This window comes from Phasianus colchicus, chromosome 4 (genome assembly GCF_987193195.1).
Source record: "Phasianus colchicus chromosome 4, bPhaCol1.hap1.1, whole genome shotgun sequence".
In the NCBI taxonomy this organism is placed as follows: domain Eukaryota; kingdom Metazoa; phylum Chordata; class Aves; order Galliformes; family Phasianidae; genus Phasianus; species Phasianus colchicus.
This window is the reverse complement of record NC_143439.1, coordinates 8,905,096-8,925,178: the sequence shown is the minus strand read 5'-3', so window position 1 is coordinate 8,925,178 and position 20,083 is coordinate 8,905,096. Positions and strand designations below refer to the sequence as shown.

The 20,083-nt window shown below is 38.9% G+C and overlaps 1 protein-coding gene across 7 annotated transcripts; it reads right to left on the bottom strand.

Moving 5' to 3' along the window:
- Window positions 1-428: 428 nt before the first annotated feature.
- PRMT9 (protein arginine methyltransferase 9) lies at window positions 429-20,083 on the bottom strand. 7 transcript variants are annotated; one of them, XM_031588870.2, is made up of 15 exons: window positions 19,994-20,083; window positions 18,493-18,586; window positions 15,913-15,964; window positions 15,188-15,396; window positions 14,546-14,694; window positions 13,024-13,260; window positions 12,194-12,361; window positions 10,522-10,624; window positions 9,968-10,074; window positions 7,487-7,679; window positions 4,836-5,019; window positions 2,872-3,583; window positions 1,998-2,151; window positions 1,418-1,540; window positions 429-1,242 (listed from the first exon to the last, which is right to left on the bottom strand). In XM_031588870.2, the coding sequence occupies exons 4-15, from the start codon at window positions 15,368-15,370 to the stop codon at window positions 1,027-1,029; spliced, it is 2,529 nt and encodes an 842-aa protein (XP_031444730.2). In that variant the 5' UTR covers window positions 15,371-15,396; window positions 15,913-15,964; window positions 18,493-18,586; window positions 19,994-20,083; the 3' UTR covers window positions 429-1,026. The 7 variants fall into 7 exon arrangements, with proteins under 7 accessions (XP_031444730.2, XP_031444732.2, XP_089994683.1 ...); XM_031588872.2 differs by lacking the exons at window positions 18,493-18,586; window positions 19,994-20,083 and adding an exon at window positions 16,354-16,426; XM_090138557.1 differs by lacking the exons at window positions 18,493-18,586; window positions 19,994-20,083 and adding an exon at window positions 16,310-16,401 and having other exon boundaries at window positions 15,898-15,964.

Below are 20,083 nucleotides of genomic sequence, written 5' to 3'. Positions count from 1 at the left end.
ACAGCAATCCAAGAGCTGCAGGCTGAGACACCTGTGGCTCCACCAGAACTACTCAGTCCTTCAAGTTGATCACAGATAGTCTGCCTAAAACATTCACTTAATGGAGAGCGCACACTGATTTTGCATACGAGACTAGAAAAATTGTTTGTGAGTGCCTCTTCTACAGGCTTTTGTTAAGGATGCACTGCAGAAGTGGACAGCAACAATATTAAAAAGAAGCTTAGTGCTTAGCTACAGAAATACCTTGTCCCTCTCTTCCCTGTGTAGCTACAGGGATAGAATCAGTGCTGAGAAAATGCTTGTTAGTCTTTCATCTGAACAGAAGATTAAGAAATGCTGTTGAAGCTGCAATGTAACACTACAAATGCTTGTAGTGGCTGCTGTAATAACTTGTATCAGCTTTCTTAAGAGGGAAAAAGTTTATATTACCAGAAATACGACTCTCTAAGAAACTCTAAAGGGCTTACTGGCTTTACTTTGTACTACATAGCTTGACTTAGTTTACAACACTCATTTATGACCTTTTATAATTACATGCAACATTACCACGTGATGCTACAGCTGGAATGCTATTACAGTCCTTTTTGCAAGGATAACATCTCCATGTACTTACGTAGGATGCTTTGACTACCACGAAGCAGAACCAAAGTTTGTGAAACAAGGACTACACAGTCACAGCTGTTTGCTTCTGACATAAAGCATCTAAAATGCCTTTCTTTCACTACAGATGATGGGGCACCGATAGAAATCTGTCCCACTTCTACTGTTGCTGCAGTAGCTAGCCCTCAGATTTTTAGATGCAGCCCCAGCAATACCTCCCAAAACCGCATGGTAAGATACCCTTGCAGTGCCCATTTTAGTCTGTCCATTGAACGGACAGGTCTACCAACTCTTAAAACACTAAAATAGCCTTTTTGATCATAAAAATTATGAACCTTTTTGAACATAAAAATTAGACTTTAATATAAATTAGTATCAGTGATGTTACGAACAGTTGGTGCATGTATAGTTTACACTGGATGTTCTTCACTGTTTAACTGTAATGCTAATATTGCTTTTATGGTGCTGAACATCAAGCACAAGTTCATCTCCAACCTGAACCTGGAGTGGCTCATCAAGAACAACTGCAGCTTGTTTCCAGTGCGAGAACTCATCAGATGTATTCAAACTATGCTCTTCATCTAGATGTATGTGATACCAGAAGGGAATTGCAGTGACTTGGCCAGACTTAGAAATCTGTACCTAGAAAATATTTAAAATATTAGTTTGACCATTTCAATCAGAGACATTTGCAGAGAAGTAAATTCTGCATTGAAATTTTCAGCCCAGGTGAACAGTAAGTGTTATTCTCTAGAACTGTCCAATTAAGTGCACTTAAAATTGTATGTAATTATATACACACGTACACACAACTCACCTTCACCTCTCTGCTTGCACTGTTTAACAGAGGATTCATGAGGTCTAGCCTTAATAGTTCTGCTGGCTTACTCAAAGGTACACATGGTAATGTAGAGAGATCCAAATAAACACGAACAGGTACCTACGAGTACAGACCATAACTTCAGACATCAAATTATGCAAAAGTGATAAGTTTATGATAATTCTAATGCAAACATTTCTAAGAATTATGGTAACGTCTGTAAGAAACAGCCAAAATCCTAAATGCACCATTTTAACCCTTTCTGAAATGTCATTGTTAAGATACAAGGTGATGACAGAGATGGAACTCCTAGGAGCACAGTCATTCTTCTGTACATTCCCATTACATCTCTCATAACTCAGACAAATTCTCACTCACTCTAGTTCCAGGAAAAAGAAAAAAAGCTTTTTGTTTAGCTTCATCTCAAAGCTCCTTCCTGATCACATAAGTCTCTCACGATATCAAAACATTATGAAGTTTCAGCTTTTTAGTTTTCTACCATTTTATACTGAAGCTAAACAATTAAACAGCTGCATGCTTTGGAACTGTACTTGGAAGACATCCAACAACTGCATACCTTGAACTGGTTGATAAAAGGAGCTATATTAAACCCAAGAGTTGGTTCTGTTCCTTGAACAGCACTCTCCAGTAACAAAGACTGTGATTCTACAAGCATCCCATATACCAACACATACTGTGGAAATATCTTTCCTCCACTCTGAAGTAAACATCTGTAAAATGAAAGAGATTTCACCTCTAAAGCTTATCATTCAACAGTAAGGAAAAAACACCTACATTTAATACATAAATAAATGCACACTTGTTCCTCCTCTGAAGTCAAGTGCTCAAAAGCATTCGAGTTTGATCCATCTGACCAGACAGCTGTATTATACAGAAAACAGAATTTCTCCAGTAACACTGTACTAAGCAATATTTTCTCAGTGTCAGTATTGGAAACAATGATATTTCAAAATGAAGGTAGCAGGACTTACTTAAAGCACCAATATCTAATAGCTCTTTTGGTGCTTCTCTGGCTGTTCTAATCCTATGTATCTGTATCTTAGCAATACCACTTTATGCCAACAATAGCTCGATGTACACTTGATGGAGCTTTTTTTTTCAAAAAAAAAAAACAACTTTGCTACCTCAGTTATTAGCAAGATAGTGGCTATTCTAGGACTTCCCAGCAAACCAAAAAGCAAGATCTTCCATTTGTATTATTGCATGCAAAAAATAAAGCAGCCTATGAAAATGAGATCTTGACGCTTCATGTCAGACATTCCAGACGCTCTGAGAAATTTACTCCTGAAGTGCAAGTTCAACCTGTTCAGAAAACCACCTTTTCCACACTCTATGAAAGCAACATCAGTTCTGTCACTAGAAAGAATGCTTTTAAAAATTTTCAGTTAATTATGGATTCCCCAAATTCCTTTTGTCCATTTGTACTGTACCTGGATATTGCAGCCTTTTCCATCACCTCCTGCTGGATTAAACCAGATGTCTCTATAACATCCAAAATAATAATACTCCATAATTTATCGGATTTGGGTCTCTGTAGCACCACATTTTCATCTTCTAAATGGCTGAGCCAAAATTCTACAGTTTCCTTAGGGAAATTATTAGCTTCTGAAATTACATTAAGGACTGCCTGATGCTGTTCTTTCTCAATAGAGCTGTAGGCTTTAACTGGCCCAAGTTTGCCAGCTATAATTGGTAGGATGGAGAAGCCTTCAGATACATCTAGTACGTACAAAGGATCAGGAACCACATCTAAAGAGCTCTTGTTCTGGCTTTCTTGGAGGTTCACCCCACTGCCACATCTGTCAATATCCATGGACTCCAAGTCCTTACTTGGATTTAATGATGACAGAACCTTGCCCATGGCAGCTCTGAAGCATTCGTGGTACGGTACATTGTTCAGCAGGGCTATTTCTGTGGATTCCAACACACATACTTGACCTTTGCCATCCTGTTTGCTAGCTGTCTGAAGACTAGCCAGAGCATTACATAATTCAGCCTCATTGCCCAAACTCAGTGTGTCGTCTCTGTCACTGCAGTCCATCCCACACTCTGAAGTTAAAAAAGAAATCTTCTGTATCTTGAGGTAGCAGTCATGGCAGCAAACTTCCATCATCACAGTATCTCCAGCCTTCACAGAATAATCTTGGAATAAACAGCACAAAATCATGTCAATTACAGCAAATACTATCACTGCAGCTCTACAAGAACAAAAAAAGCAAATATTATCTCACTGCTTCATTAGTTTGGTTTTTTTTTCACTGCGTATGAAAGATTCGTTCTAGTCATGTTTCTTAATCCACAGGAGAGAACAAGACAGAACAGAACAGGCCTGGGTACACAACACATTATAGGCTGGAACCAAAACAGCCCCTTCAAGAGGAGGCTCCTCCAATTTTCAGTACTAAGCTCTGTAGCCCACTACTGAAATCTGCTACCATGCTCAAATATGCCTTAATCTGTCCTACACTAGGCAAATCCTTTTAATCTCAAAACAAGCTTAAAATAAATACATACTTCTCTAAGTGTCCTGTTAACAGCAGAGCTGAACAAAAATGTACAAAGAAATTGCTTTGAAGTTAAAATGTTACATATTTAATATTTACATTTTAATACTTCCTGTCAACAAAGCTGAAACTGTATTTATATGGAAAACAATAGCTACAGTTTAGAAAAGGTCAGAGTTTTATCTAAAACAAACACACTTGAAGTTGGCCTGCATCTACCAATAGAGACCAAAAATTCTAAACAAGATGGCTATAGTTTGACAAACACTTCTTTCAATGGCAGTGTATGCTAAGTGTCTCCCCTCTGCCCTATGCTTTAAATTAAACTGGTCTATGGCACAGCTGCCCCTACTGTCTATCTAAACAGGTGAGTGAATAGGAAATAGGTGAACAGAGTAGAGGCTGCTGCAAATGACACTGGCACTGAGGAACAGCTGTGGTCAATGAAGTTGTAATCCAAAAGGGATGCAAGGGGGTAGGTGAGAACTTTTAGTTTTGTTCCTATGGCAGCAACAGTTAGCAACTACTACTTCACCTCCCTTTCAAATGTCACATCCTGATTACATAGCACCAGTGGCCTCACCTTTTGGAAGTACTCCAAAAAGTATTTGATTCAGTATAGAAAAAAAACTGTTTTCAAAATATTTGTTCTCCCAGACCTTAAGGAGGTTTCTTATCTGTCTCACAGCAGAGTACAACAAACAAGACTTGCTGCACCAACTTCCAATACAGTCCATAAACTTGATCAGGAGCCACTTCACAGCTACACGTCATTGGACTTCTCCTAATCCAATTACTGCCATTTCTTAGTCTCTGAGATTAACTTGGTTTCATTTTGTTCTTGAGCTAGTCAGTTTATGTAGTGCACCAAGAAAATCTACAGTACTCACCAGAGAGGCCTTGCACAGGATAGACTGCCTGCTCCCAGCAAGTTTCTTCACTGGGACTTGTTGATAGAGTGTGCTCATCATCAAGCTGCAGTACAAACCATACCACAATAGCATCTAGCATTCCTCCTTCAGTGACTGGCTGGCTAAGCTTCCAGGACTTTCTGTGTGCAAGGCTCTTCAGCTCCTGAGCAGTGTGGAAAGAGAAAAAAGTGTGAGAAAGCTCGTTTCCATACATAAAAAATGGTTTCACAGTAGTCACTATCAAGTCACTCACACTGCTGTACCAATCCATGAGGGCACCTGACAGAAACCAGGAGTTAGCAAACTGCTACAGTGCCAACTATCAGCAGTAGCACTCATCAGCATAGGGCTCTCCTTCCTCATTAAAGAACAATTACGCACACAACCACCTCTCAAAGTAGGTATTTAAAAACTAGAAACTGCAACAAAGTAGTTCAACTGGCAAAGCATGCCTTATGAAAAGTTAGTCTTTTGTATCAAACTCAAGCCAACACTCAGACACACGCTTGTTAAAACCTGTGTTCAAATTTAATCAGCTCTAGAAATACTGCATGCAAGCACTGAGTTCACTACAGCCAAAGTTCAGCACAATCATTACAAAAAAACCTCAAAGGTGTTTGATTTGGTGATGTTCTCTGCAACCTACACTATGGACTTTGTGTAAAATTTTACTACCAAGTATTTGCTAAATTGTCTTCAATAGGTAATAGGAATGGAGTCATCTTTCACATACACTTCCCCCAGTAATTACCTTCTGCAGTAACATTCATAAACACAAAACGCACAGCTCTAATGTCTTTATACAGCTCTGGCATAAGCCAGTAAGAGGATATCAATCACAAGGGACCAAGGTTATCTTAGATACAATCATCGTATTAGTAACAGCCTTGCCTAAAAATTCAGTGGTTTACAGAAGAGCTCACGTCAGCAATTGTTCCCTCTAAATTTCAATCTTAACAAAATGCAGAAGGCAAAAGAAAGCTCCATGCCAGGAACATAACTAGCTCTCTCAAGCTGCATTTTTTCTTCTCCTGTTTTATTCTTGCCCTGTGTTCTCCAGAAGCTGATCTACCTCTGAGCTGAACAATGCATGTGTCAAAATTCCAGGATGTTAATAAAGTTCATAATGAAAAAAAAAGCTTTGTAGGCAATAGCTCAGTTCCTTCAGGGCCTGAAAGGAGTAATCAGCTGTAATTACCAGTTGTGAAGGTAAACAGTTACTTCCACTTCCAGTGACACCAATGTGCTGCCAGCAAACATGCACACAGGTAGTTATCTGGGTAGGTACAAGTGTCTACAGCCTGCAATTACAGCCACATCCCATTCCCCTGCTGGGGAGGAACTGCACTGCTGCTGCTAATAACAGCAGTAAAAGTAATCAGCAGAAGTCAGAGGCCTTTTTTTATTATTATTATTTTGACTGGCTATAATTACTTTTCTGATCTTTACTTTGAAAAGGGCATGCTAGCCCTATAATACAAGTAACGGTAAATTGCAACTAACTATTTCAAATTAGCTAACTGTGTTTCTTCCCTCCAATTCTACTCACCATATCGCCACCTTTCATGACCGGAGTACTTAACACAAAGCTTCAAAAGGAAGAGATCTTCACTCTTAAGATAATCTTTACATGTCTGTCAGTGTCAGACACTCAGGAGCAGACATCTTTCAGTTGTAGCAGTTCCTTACTTATGCTAGCAGGAGAAGCAACATCAGGCCACAGAAATCGCTCCCAGCAATGTTCCAAAGAACCTTGTCTTTTTTCATTTTTAACCTCAGGATGTCAGACAAGCCAACTAGAAAAAGCTATTGATTCAGAACACTGCAATTCCTGGCCAAGCAGTAGCCAAGAATAATTTCATTTACATAACAGAATCTATTTTAAGCTCTGACTCACCACTTTAATGTTAACTCCTCACCACGGGTCAATGAACAAGAAACAACTCACCAGAGATCAGATGCAGAATCTTTTTAGCATGCTCAGCTGTGAGCAGTGATGCTCTTGCCTTACAGCTCAGGCCTATTTGATATATGCATACAAATACATTCTGTGCAAAATGCACAAAATAATCCCAAACCGTATTTTAGAATGCTGAACAACAGATATCATAGGAGCTGAAGGGTGGAATCAAAATGGTTGAATAGGATACGGTATTTTAACTCTCTTCTCTTTTACACAACCCCGAACACTTACATATCCTTTATGCCAATTGTAAAACACACCCTCACTCTTATCTCCACAACTTCTCTGAAGACTCCCTGTAACTTCAGAGGAAATAACTTAGCTCCTTGATGCATAACCAATTGAAGATGGGTCTACCGCATTCTTCCTCCATTTCCTATACTGATGCTAGCAGTTGTTTGGTCCTATGGTGAGCGAGTTTGGGGAACTAAACAACACGAAACAAATAAAAACTTTTACCTTCAAAAACCCAAGGACTGTCATCTGATGAATCAGATGACTACATAATCAGATAAGTATGAAAACCAGTACAGGATTAAAGGCAGCACTGCCAACCTTGCACGCACAAACTATTGCGCAATTGAACGTGGCAAACAAGATGTGGGCCTCGTTTATATACAAATTAGTTCTAAAGGACGTAAAGAAAAAAAAGAGTACGTATATTTACCTGCAGATTGTTGAAATCCACTGTCATTATTTGAAAGGGTTCTGTCAAAGGTACATAACCTCCAGGAATTCGACTGAGCTTTTCAGTGGTGTAAGGTTCAACAGTTTCCTCTGAACCAGCAAAAGCATACGTTGGACTAAAGAACTTCACAGAATGTGACAAGTGTACACCAGCAACTTCTTGTGCTCCCACTCTGGAGGGAGAGGAAGAGGAAGAAAAATGAAACTTCATAATCCTTCCAAGACTAGCTAAGCGTTTCAAATGCAAAGCAAAAGAATTACAAGTCCCTATGTTCTCCTAGAATACTGCTTCTCTGTCATGTGATATGACCCTTTAAAGTTATCTAGCTCAAACTGAGAAACAGTATGTAGTAAACTCTTAAAGGTTTTATGGCAAACAAAATATATCTTTAACAGAATGTCAGTCTTCTCACAAATTTGTCAGTTCATCTGTTCTTCTGAAGTAAGTGTATTTCACATAGATTTGAAATAACTGCTTTAAAGAAAGAGAAACAATTTCAAGAGAAAATGAAAGCTTATTGGAAAAAAATAAGCAAAACCATTGTTAGGCCCTAGAGTGATTCTGGGAAATAAGCAATGGATATAGACATACACTTAGATGTATTAAGTACATCTGCTACACTTAATATCGAAATTACCATTAGAACATTAAGTAATAAAGCTACAGAGAGAGGTAAACCAGTGGGAAACTTTTTGTTAGTTTGACTTAAAGGCACCAGAAATAGAATTACAAGAAAATGGGTACTGTTTATCCAGCATTTCAGTACATCCTAGGAGAAATTGCAAAAAAACCAAAAAACTCCCTTCTTCCCCCCCCCCGCCCCCAAAAAAATATCAGAGCACAAGAAATACAGCCTAACTTAAATAAAAGAAAAAAAAAAATAATCACTGAATGATAGAATTGCTGATCAATGGAATACAAAGCAAGCAATCAGCATCAGACACAGATGCAAGACTATAAACACTTAAGAATGAAAGCTGATTCCCTACCAGATAAAGGCCAGTGTCTGCTGCTAGATGAAATACACTCTTAAGTGTACTTCAGGAGAAAAAAAAAAGAAAAACCTCAAGTATTTACAGACTTCTGGGCCATTCATCTACTTAAAACCATTTGGGCAAAGAAGTGAGGAAAAGCTGAAAAGCTGTATGAATTGTACATCAAGAAAACAAAAAACCCGGCACTAAATAATATAAAAAGCATGAGGAAAAAGATATTTTCACACTGCTATTCCAAGCATCTTCAAGCATGTTTCTCAAAAAGAACATTTAAAAAACTGTTTTGATGTAGGTCATGAAAACACCCAGGGAAACACAGAGATGTATGTCACAAGAATCCCAAGAGACGTGGACAACTCAAACTTGAGAACAGACAAAGCTTTACAAAAAGCTATAGCCCTTGTTAGGAGTATTAACTTCCAACAACTATGCCCATTAGAGGAAAAAAAAAGATCTCAAGGTAGAAAACAGAAAACTTACAAGTGACTTTTTTCTTAGCGTATGATTAACTGGTGGAAACTCTTTCAACCCTGCTAATTACTTGACCTTAAACTATATTATTAGAATGGACTGTTAATTAGACAATCTGAGTTTCATCCTGTTTAAAATTTTTAAGAAATATTCATTGCCACCTTTCAAGACAATGATTACTCCTCCTAAAGAGTTATTCCTAAGGGAAAGTTCTTCTGTGACCAATTACTATGAGAACTTCTGTCTCTTTCTGACTACTCTTCAGGGCTTACACATTAGAGAAGTCAATCTCTATATGGCACAGGTATTTTTCTGTTCCAGTATGTGGAAGTATCTGTATAAATCAGTGTTTTCTTTAATCTGCAACAAGATTAATACTAAACAAATTAAGATTAAACCTCTTAGAGGGACAGTCTCCATACAGTGATATTGTTTTAGAAGATGAAAATGAAAGCGACTATGAAAATAACTGATACAGTCACAACTGGTATCAACAAAGGAACCTGAGAGTCTGTTAGCTCAAAATTAGGTAAGGCACATATTGAGAAGGATAATGCAAAGTGGGATTATTTACATTTAGGCTTTACAAAATCCTGTCCACATCTGAAAGGGGTAGGATCTAGCAGTGAGGTATGAAGCAGATTATAAAGAAGGTAAAATGAGGATAAAGGGCAACTGTTAATCCAAGAATCTCCAATACAGAAATTGGGAAGTAATTTTACTATTAAGGAACCGCACATCTTTAATATGCACTAATAGTATTTTTTTCAACATTACTGAAAATCCAGATTTCCTAATGAAATGCTTTAGAAGAAGGAAAAAGAAAAAAAGCATCTTGAGAAAGGGGTGGAAAGGGTTGGAGCAGTAATCTGCTTAGTGAGACAGTCATTTAAAAAAGTAAAGAGAACAATAAATGAAAACTTTTAATTAATAAGTCAAAGTCTTCTCCCAAGTAACAAATGTGTGTCCAAACCATGCTAGAGTTTAAACACACCTGTGATGTCTACGTATCTCTTTGCATTCCACTGCCATTCCAAATACTGTTGCTCTTGCAGGAATAACTTGCCCGTAGTCTTTAGCATTGACATCTTGATTTTTTGGCTGTAACATTAATAGGAACGTTCACTTAGACCTACTCCTATAATTACTTCAAAGCCTACTTTAAGCCAGGATTACAAAGTTCACAGTAACTAGGAGAAACCTCCAAGTCATTGTCTTTCCTGCAGATCAAACTTTTTCCTGACAGCATATTTCAATATAGCTGCACATCAGTTTTACTTTTTCAGTTTACTACTTCCGTAATTCTAAGTCTATGCTTTAAATTGTATCCCACTATGTTTCATGAAACATCTGAGGACCTCTTCCATAGGCATAATTCCTGTACTTAACACCAGAGGTCATCAGTTCCAGTTAGACAAAATATATTTTCTGCCAGTTAAGACTTGTTTTTAATCTTTATTATTTGGAATCAAGGCAGAACACAGAAAATGTACTTGTATAAAAATAACACAAACAGAAATCACATTTACACTTACCTACATCACTTACCTTTGGCTGTAAAAGTAGATGTTCCCAAGCATGTATCAAGCTCTCCACAATCCCTTCACCAAATAAACCAGCATCAACGGTTTCTGTGACAACTAAGGAAACTCTACATAATGGAAAAAAAAGACAGCATGAAATCTAATTCATATCAGGCATATCTGTTAAGTTATTCTTTTAAAGAAAAATACTAACTAAAGCCTGTTCCAACATGAGATCAGAGCACAACTTCTACCAATGTTCTAAAGTTTCAATACTGATAGGCAACTAAATTCTTCTAACAAATTATTATATAAAGAGAAAATGCAACACTGAGCAAGAATTTACCATAAATTTTATTGGTCAGTATCCAAAGATACATTGTGGGGAAAGAATCTAACCCAAATAGGAAGTTATTTTAGCCTGAGACACAGCTGACAATACTGCATGTATTTTGTCTGTATCTCATGCAAGTGTCCACGCGTTAGTTTTTTTCAATATTCCTTTTTAACCAAAGCACAATAAAATTACTAAGTAGACAAATGGATCCTGAAATCCTAAATCCTTTTAACTTCTTAAACTAAGAAGTATACGGCAGAAGACTAGAGTCTCCAGAACAGTAACAATTTATTCCTGACAAGTGAAACCCATTAACTCAGCACAGACACTGAGAGAATGCACATGGTCAGTTAGTACAGCTCAAACAAACTACCATCCCCTTAGATCTATTCCTGCTAAAAATATTCCTGAAAAGCCCCTTTTGAAAAGGATACAGAGCAAAAAAGACTAAGGTAGCCTAAAAAGTTTGAATTGCACATAGTGAAAGCTATAATAATGGATCCAATTTTTATTTGCTAGAAGGAATTCCCAGTTGCTGACTTGCCTCAGTGGCTCTTATTTTGCTTTAAAAGCCATTACTTAATACTAAAAATATAAGCTACTTACTTTTCCAAAACACATGCATCTCTGCTACAGAGGGCAAATACATATAGGTATATATGAGTACATCAAAAGTAATGCTCAACACCAAAATCTATTCTCGCAAGAAAAGTTACAACACTCTTCCACTGAATTCTATTCCAGCATTTATCGCTACTCTCATTGCCCTTTGGATCCACGGCAGAAAGAAAATGGGAGGGACCTGCACACAGCATGTGGCACTTCCCTCTCCAGTCCGAAAACAGTATCAAGTTCTGATGTGACAAGAGGGAAGAGGAAGCTTCTAGTCTCTTCTTGGTAAGAGGTGGACAAACCACATTTCTAATCTCTCTGGCCAAACACAAAACATCACATGGAGTCACAGGGGTGTTATATATCCCAGATCCAGTCTTCTTTTGGAGGTCCTTTTACGTGCCTCCATCCTATTCACCAGCTGCAGAAATGAGCCCCAAGTTGTTACATATGCACATTCACAGTGTAGCAACCTTAGTACTTCTTTCCTGTTGATGCAACATAATTGCACATGTCTCTAAGATACCACCCAAGAACTACAACACTTCATTTGTAACATCACTGAGTTACCATAGAACTTAACATAACCTCAAAAACAATTTCTGCATTGCTCCATAATAACTTAAAACCTTCTCAACTTTCCCTGTGGTAATTAACCACACTTACTGTATTTTCTGCTTAGGTCACAGCACATTTTAAAATTAGAAGAAAAATTAAAGTGTTATGACAATAGAATACAACAACTCACCTTTCCGGTATGTGCTTTGGAATTTCTATATCAAGTGACTTCAAATGTAGAAGCTTGATTTCTCTGTCCATGTTATTTGCTGCCACCACATCACAGGCAAGTTCATACATGGTTTTTGACAATTCACAGGCAAAGACAGAAGATGCTCCTGCCTTCTTTGCAAACATACTGAAATACAAGAATCAGAGCTTTCTCCCTCCTATTTATACAATTTTAGGTAACGTATGTGTCATAGTTCCATGATTTTTTGGTTATTGGTATTCCACATCATAACACTATACTGAGTCTTTTGAAGTTCTGTTTATGCATCTGCTTTTTATTTCTAAGAAACTGCCTAAAATTTGCCATTGAATAAAATAATTTTCATTAACTTCCTTGCATGAATACTAATGCCACACAAACTGACATCCCGCTGACATGCTATGACCAACATGGATAGCAGGAGATTCCCCAGCTATACTAAATCCATTCTTTACAGCATTTTCATTCACTAACTTTTTCACATAAATGAAGTGATTATTAAATACTATACAATAGTTTAGGACAGAATATTTGACATTACGACTCCAAAACCAATATGAATTCTCCTATCTATACAGTAGTTCTTAGCACAAAAGAAAACCTGCAATACAAAGAAAATTGCTCCCACTAACACAACTGGAATTGGGCACTAACCTCAGGACTCATCAACTGCAGAAAACTTAGTTTCCTTTCTTATGTTTTGCCTCAACAAGGCACAAATATAAAATAATTTTTTAAGTAGTACTAACATTTTGTTAGACAACAAATGCTTCTAATAATTAAATGTTAAACATATGCTTACGACACACCTTAGTATTCCTGTTCCTGTTCCAATATCAAGGACAGACTTGCACCCTGAGCAGACAGCATTCTCTATTGCTTTTAGATAAGTAAGATTCCTCTTGGCATCATTAAGCATGATGAAGTGCCAACGTTCCACAAGCCAGTTTGCAACACGGTAGAAATTCTCCTTTGCATCAGCAAAATCTGGGTTAAGCTTCACTGCTTTGTGAAAATATCCAGCTGCTTCATCTCTAAAGCCCATTCTAATGGTAAAAACAACAAAGAAATAGAAAACATACATTCAGATGCCAATTAGCAGTAAATATCTGTAAATCCCTAGTCACATCAGACAAAAGTTAACAAATATTTTACGTTAGAAAGATTCTCTATAAAAATATTGACACTAGCTTATAAAAAAAATATATACTTTACTTAGAACTCTACATCAAATCACTTAAAAATGCAAAGGCAGTAAAATGCCACCGTGTGTGTACAGCCTTCATTTGCTATGGCACCCTTTTATAAACTAGAATAGGTTTTACAAGAACTTGCTGTAATTGCATGATGGTAACAAACCTGCAGTCTCACAGATTTTTCAAGCTGCAAGGGAGTGCTACAAAATCTAAGTTTATCTCACTATATTTAAGTTGAATATACTACAGAACAACCAAAATTTGAGTTGCCAGTGCTTCCATTAAGAGCCAATTTTGAAACCAAACTGAGAAGCAAACTTCTATGCTATACCAGATGGTCAAAGCAGACTGCACTGAAAAATAAAAGCTATGGAATAGATTGCAGGGTACAACTTCCTTGCAAGATGGGTGTTCCTTAAAGCAAGCACATCAAACAGACAGAAGGCACTCCTAACCAAAACTGCTCAGATCCGTGACTGATGTTTTAAAGTCCAGTCTTGGAAGACTTTAAAATTCAGAGGAATTGCAAGCACCACATGTTGCAAGTTTTGGGGAAAATGATGAAATATTGATTTTTTGGTATTAAATAATTGCAGAAGCTTGAACTGTTTAAAAAAAAAAATCAGTCCTATGGAGCACATGACTAGCTTCCTCATTTGAAAGGTCTGTCCTACATAATGTCAAGAAGGCCAGAATTTAAAGACAGTATGCAAAAGCAATAGTGTTCAGAGATCTCAGAAGGGAAAAAAAAACAAAGATGAACTTCAGAAATCCTACATTAATGACAACCACACTTAACACGATGAATTTGAACAGTTACAGTCTTGTTTTTGTTTAGTAATTATTTAATAAATGGGTTTAAAAATACTTAAATGCAGTGTTTTTACTTTAAGCTTTTACTTCAGCAGCAGTGCTCTTTTAAACACAATTTAATTTTTGCTGTATCAACACATTTTAGCACTGACTAATCAGCTTTTTAAGCTGATAAGCACACAGCATTCAACTGCCCGCATTATAAACTATGCTTAAAAGAAATAAATGCAATCTTACGTACTATGTTCAACTGACTATTCTTTCTTAACATACAATACTAAAAAACAAACCTCATAAAAACTGAGTATAGACTACTACAAACCTGAAAAGATGTTCTCCCATACTGTTACATATCACTTCATCATTTGGATACAGCTCAAGTGCCTGTTCATAACAGTTAAATAGATCTTGAATTCGTGCTAGAGAATCCAGCTCTTCTGCCCATTTAAAGAGAGTAAATTGGAACGTTTCCTAGAAAACAAAACGTACAGCGCTGAGTTTAAAATAGTTACCAGAAGTGGGGAACTGAGACTTGAAAACATCAGAGTTGGCCAGACGCACCTAAACACACAAATTTCCCTTCAGCAGCAGCAGCACTCATTATAGTCCCAAATCAGTCAGCTCACTTGAAGTAACAGAAGTAAACTCTCAAATATCCACATAAAGTATCATCACCCAGCAATGGATGCTTAAAGGCCTATGCACATACTACTGTACGTTATTCTACAGAACAAATGAATATTAACACAGCCCATTTTTATTAAACTTAGTAGACACATATATCACTAAAAGAATATCAATTTCCTTCCATAGACACACGCAATTCATTAAACAGGTTGCTATCTCAATTACTACTGTATTCTTCTTTTATTTTCAAGACCAAATAGGATGATCAGCTACAGACAAAGAACCAAAGGCACACACAATGTCACATAGACTGAAGAAGAAATCAAAGAGCACTTACTTTCACACTGGTTTTCAGCTCGGGAGCTAGATTTAGTACCAGGAGATAGTGAGCATATGCAGTTCCATAATCCTGGTCCTCCAAGCAATGCTGAGCACTCTGCAAAGATCTAGAAATGAGCTCCCGCCTGCCAGCTTCCTGAGCACCTCGGCGATGACGGAACTTTGCGTTTGAGTTGGACATTCTGAAGGCTGGAAGCAGTGCTCTTCCTAAAACAAACAAGTGACACATGCTATAGGACAAGGTTACACAGAGCACAGACTAAGCAACATAGAAGTTTTCATATGCATTAAAGACCCTCCTCCCAAATCCTAAGCATTCAAAAACATTCCTATCTTTATACCACTGATAACTCCATCAACTTTAAAATGAACATTCACTATCCAGAAGTTAAGCATGCATTACTTTCGTGTCACGTGAGGTCCCGTAAACAGCTTAGGTTTCTTAGCTTTTAAAAATAATTTTGGCATTGCATATTTTAGCATGTCTTTAGCCAAGTAGTTCTGCACGCCAAAAGCTCACGCACTGAGCTTTCAGTCAGCCAAAAAATTTGAGGCTAACCCTTTTCCACTTCAACAACAGGAACCCCATAAAGCCATGTCTCCTGCACAGACAGCAAGCTCAAAACAACACGATTATCTCTCCTCAAGAAAACGTTTGCTATCAGAAGCAGCATGCACATTTTTGTAACAGTGTCAGTTACCACTTACATTTTTAAGGCTTACCTACACACAAGGGCCTAGCAGTGCTGCCGGGATTTTCAGGTATATCCTAAAGCTGAAGAGAGCAAACATGACATAAAAAGTGACTGCCAGGAACACAAAATCACACCAACAGCTTGTCTATTTGCTTAAGAAAGCAGCAGCTAACTATGAAGCAGACACCGATAAGTTGCACAGGAACACGCAAGAGCACCCAGGCGCCTGAAGAACCGGTGCGAGGACCCGGGCCAGCGACACCAAGCAGGCCTGCGGGAAGTCCCACACAGCCCCATAGGCCGCAACACCGCCCAGCAAGGAAGAGAGGGCAGAATGAGGCTCAGGACCGCCGCGAGCACAAAGGGCGGAGATAAACCTGGGAGCCCGTTCTCCGCGGGCTGTGCGGGAGCTCGCAAATCATCACCTGCACCGCGCGAGCCGGATCTCCCGAACTCCCACCTCACGCACCACAGGCCGCCGCCATCTTAGGGCGCAGAGCGAGTCTGCGGCGCATGCGCGGAGCGACGGGCGCGGAGCGTGGACCGGCGCGCGCCGTTGCGTAGCAACGGGCGCCCCGAGAGCGGTGCCGCCTCCTGAGATGGCGGCGGGAAGGGTCCGCCAGGGGCTGCAGCTCCTTCTCCCGCCTCGGGTTGAGATGAAACGTGCTGGCTCGGTTAAAAACCGTTGTTAAAATTTTATTCTTTCTCCCGTACTGCTCGTCCCACTCCCTCTGCCATATATATATATACACGTAGTACACATGCACTCATATATGTGCAGTATTAAGGTGCTTGTAATTGCTCAAGTTACTTTGCCACCCACATCCAACGTTTAAAACTGGTAATTAGGGATAAGAACGCAGAGCTTGCTAAAAGTGGCCTAAATCCACTGCCAATCTAGTCCCCAGCTGCTCAGTGCTGCTCAGACCCGCTCTACGTGTAAGAACTCCCATCACCTTAAATGATACAGGATGTAACATATGAACACCACGTTGCGCAGGCACTGCCTATAACTGGACTGTAGTTGTGGTGTTCGTAATATTTAATTTGAATTACATTGCTGATAAGCCTGGATAATGACATATGAGGAGGAAATTCATACCACTTTGTCTTAAGACACAAACAAACCTGAGTTGCCTCAGCCTTTGACTCTGCTCCGTATCAACAGAGATCACGAGGAGCAAAATCCAGACCTTTGTTCCCACTTCTCAGTGCCTCACCTTGCCTCCTCCCAGGCCTATGACACCACTTATCTTCTTCCACCACGGAAAATGGCAGGCTGCCTCCTCTTGGGATTAACCCTGGAGTGCAGCTCTCTTCCAAAAAAAGGCAGAGTTCATTCAGTCTTGTCCTACTTTTGAGAGAAGAACAGGCTATGACATTGTTCAGTAATTACAAAGCGTTTGGAAGCTGTTCATTATTGCTTTCCTTCTCAAGAGCACGAATGCAGCTCACCCAGGGTTTTACAGTTGTGGCTGCTGCAGACGCATTCATTTTGGAGAAAAAAAATAATCACCATACAAAAATGCCAAGTCAGCATTTTGAACAAGGTGAAAAATAGTACAAAGGGAGAAAAAAGTTACTCTAAAAGAAACACAGAGACAGTTAAAACCATAATCTATAGTAAACATAACTACTGCTCTGCAATATCACAGGGGAGGAATAGGGGAGTCAACAAACTTTCAGAGTGAAGGGACCCAAAGGAAAGCACAGAGAACAGGTAACCTGAATGACACCGCCACCAGCTTCCCACAGAGAACAAACATGCCAGAAAACCCAAAACAAGAACTGATAAAATGCTTAGGGTGAATGAATTCCAAGAGGATGTGCAAATATTAGCGTCAGAGGATAATAAAATATATCTAAGCTGAGCTGTAAAGCAGGATGTAATATCTAAGTCAACTGGTATAAACAGGCACTCAGCCCTTCCTTCCATTTTGAACGGAGAAGAAAAAAAAAAAAACCAACAAAACTATGAACTTTAAATGGATTGCAGATGGAGAACAAGCTTCTCTGAATTTAACTTAATTATGCTTCCCAGTTGTAAGATGACCTTACTGGGAGAGGGAAATCATTAATACCTGCAGAACATGGCAGGAAAGAGAAAACAGGAAGCACTGTTGATTATCACCCATGGACAATGAAGTGTAACAGTGGGACTCTCCCAAATGCTGTAATGGGCCAGTATCTCAGCAGCTCCATAATCCTCTAAAACCATATTTTTAGATCAGAGAAAGTGCCAGATGGATAGTATATTTTACAGCACTTATTTCTAAGCATAAATTAAGTACTGCTGTGTGCTAATTTGACCTGATATAAATTGATATTTCATGCAGTTACATTATGGGTGAAGATTGCCAAAAACTGGCAGTGTAAAATCTTTGCGATAGGAAAAAGTCAGTTCAGTTCAAAGGTTTTGCTAAGTTCATACCCATATTGTACTTTTTTAAGGGAACGCTTGAGGAGAAAAAAATGGCCACAGAATATGTTTCATAAAGCTAAGATAATCGAAAATAAGGCAGGAGCTGAAATGAAACTAAATTCTAACCCACGTAAGGATTTTTCTCCTGAGGTAAAAGCATGTAGGCAGGAGACAAAACTACAATACCTTGGAAGGATGTTGCTGCTAATGATGTTTTCTTCAGTGTTTTCAACAACTAAGCGCAGCTGCATGTTGCAAGTAATGTAGTGATGGCAACAGTCTGTAATAAAATGCCAGTAAGACTGAGTTAAGCTTACTAACCCGTAATCCATCTTGCCACTGCAGATTAGAAGCATGGCTAGCAGGAGGAAAACACATCAGAACACTGACTTACATGAAAGTCAAGATATCTAAGAACAAGAGGTATCTATATGCAAGAACATAAGGTGAAGTGAAACCAGACAACTTGCTAGCATAAGCCTGTTGTATAAACAAACTTGAAGTATCAAACCATGCTTGCAATGGTCATCAACAGAAAATAACCAAGCAAAGATTGTATGGTATACAGACAGGATGTTGCTAAAGCTTCACATATCCAAGCTACACTAGCCTTTTAAATGAGCCCACAGCAAAGCTGCAAAAGTTGATGACATGGAGTAGAGAATGGCAGACAAGAGGAGAATTTCCTAAAATACTGATATAAAAAATTACAGGATTAATTAGCGAAGAAGGCGTAGCTACTTTTCTTGCTCAAACATGTCATTTTTGTCTCTTTAATTTAATAAGTTATTATTTCTACCCCCACAATTTGGTCATTTCAGGGTCAGATTGCATTTGAACCGGTAGGTTAGGTTTTGCAAAATACAATCTCTTTCAGTAGTCGCTGAGAACACAGTGTGTTGTCAGGATAACAATGCTGGGTGAACAGTGTAGAATACTGATGTAACAGTGAATTGGCTTTATGTAAACATACAGATTATTCTTTTGTCTTTTTTTTGGTTGAATCTGAATTCAACCAACTCCATAATTGCTTTACAGCACTACAGTGGAACGATAACAGGAAAAGTGCAGTAACTATAAACAAGCATGAAAAACATTATTCTAATTTTCTTCCTGAAGATGAGTACAGGGCAAAGTAAACAATCTGTTCATAGAAATATTTGCTCTTCAAACACTGCTCCAATAATTCAAACAGAGATAAGGACTGTTTGTTATTTAAGGTTGGTTTTTAATGTCCATTTTAGCCCACTTTTTAGTAGCATAGTGACTTATCAGGTAAATGATTTTAGAAAGCAGTCAGAGCACACGCTGTAGCGTAGCAGCTGGAACGCTTGGCTGAAGGGGCTGAGCGTACTCTGCCTTCAGCTCAGCACCGGTACATAGAACAGCCTTCTCAAAGGTCTTGCTCTTTCTACAGGCTTTGTATTTATTAAAAGAAGACATTAGGGTGAGGCTTTAGCTGCCTCCCTCAACTAATTTCACACTCAGGTACGTGAGCAGGATAGGGTCAGACCCTACAGGTGAGGGGCACTAGCTGGCTCTAACAGCAGACCAGCACGTAGCCGGCATTTACTGAAACCGCAGCTGGTTTCTGCTAAGAGCCCGTGTCCCGCTTCGTGCCTCCTTGCCCTAAGAGTCGATGTGCTCCCTCCTAAAACCCGAAAAAGTGCACTGCGTGCTCAGTCACCTGCAGCCGACAGCCTCCGTTGTGAATCGAGACCCGGGAGCGCTGCCGCGAGGAGCTCACGCCTCGCTCCACCCCACCCGGCTCCTGGCG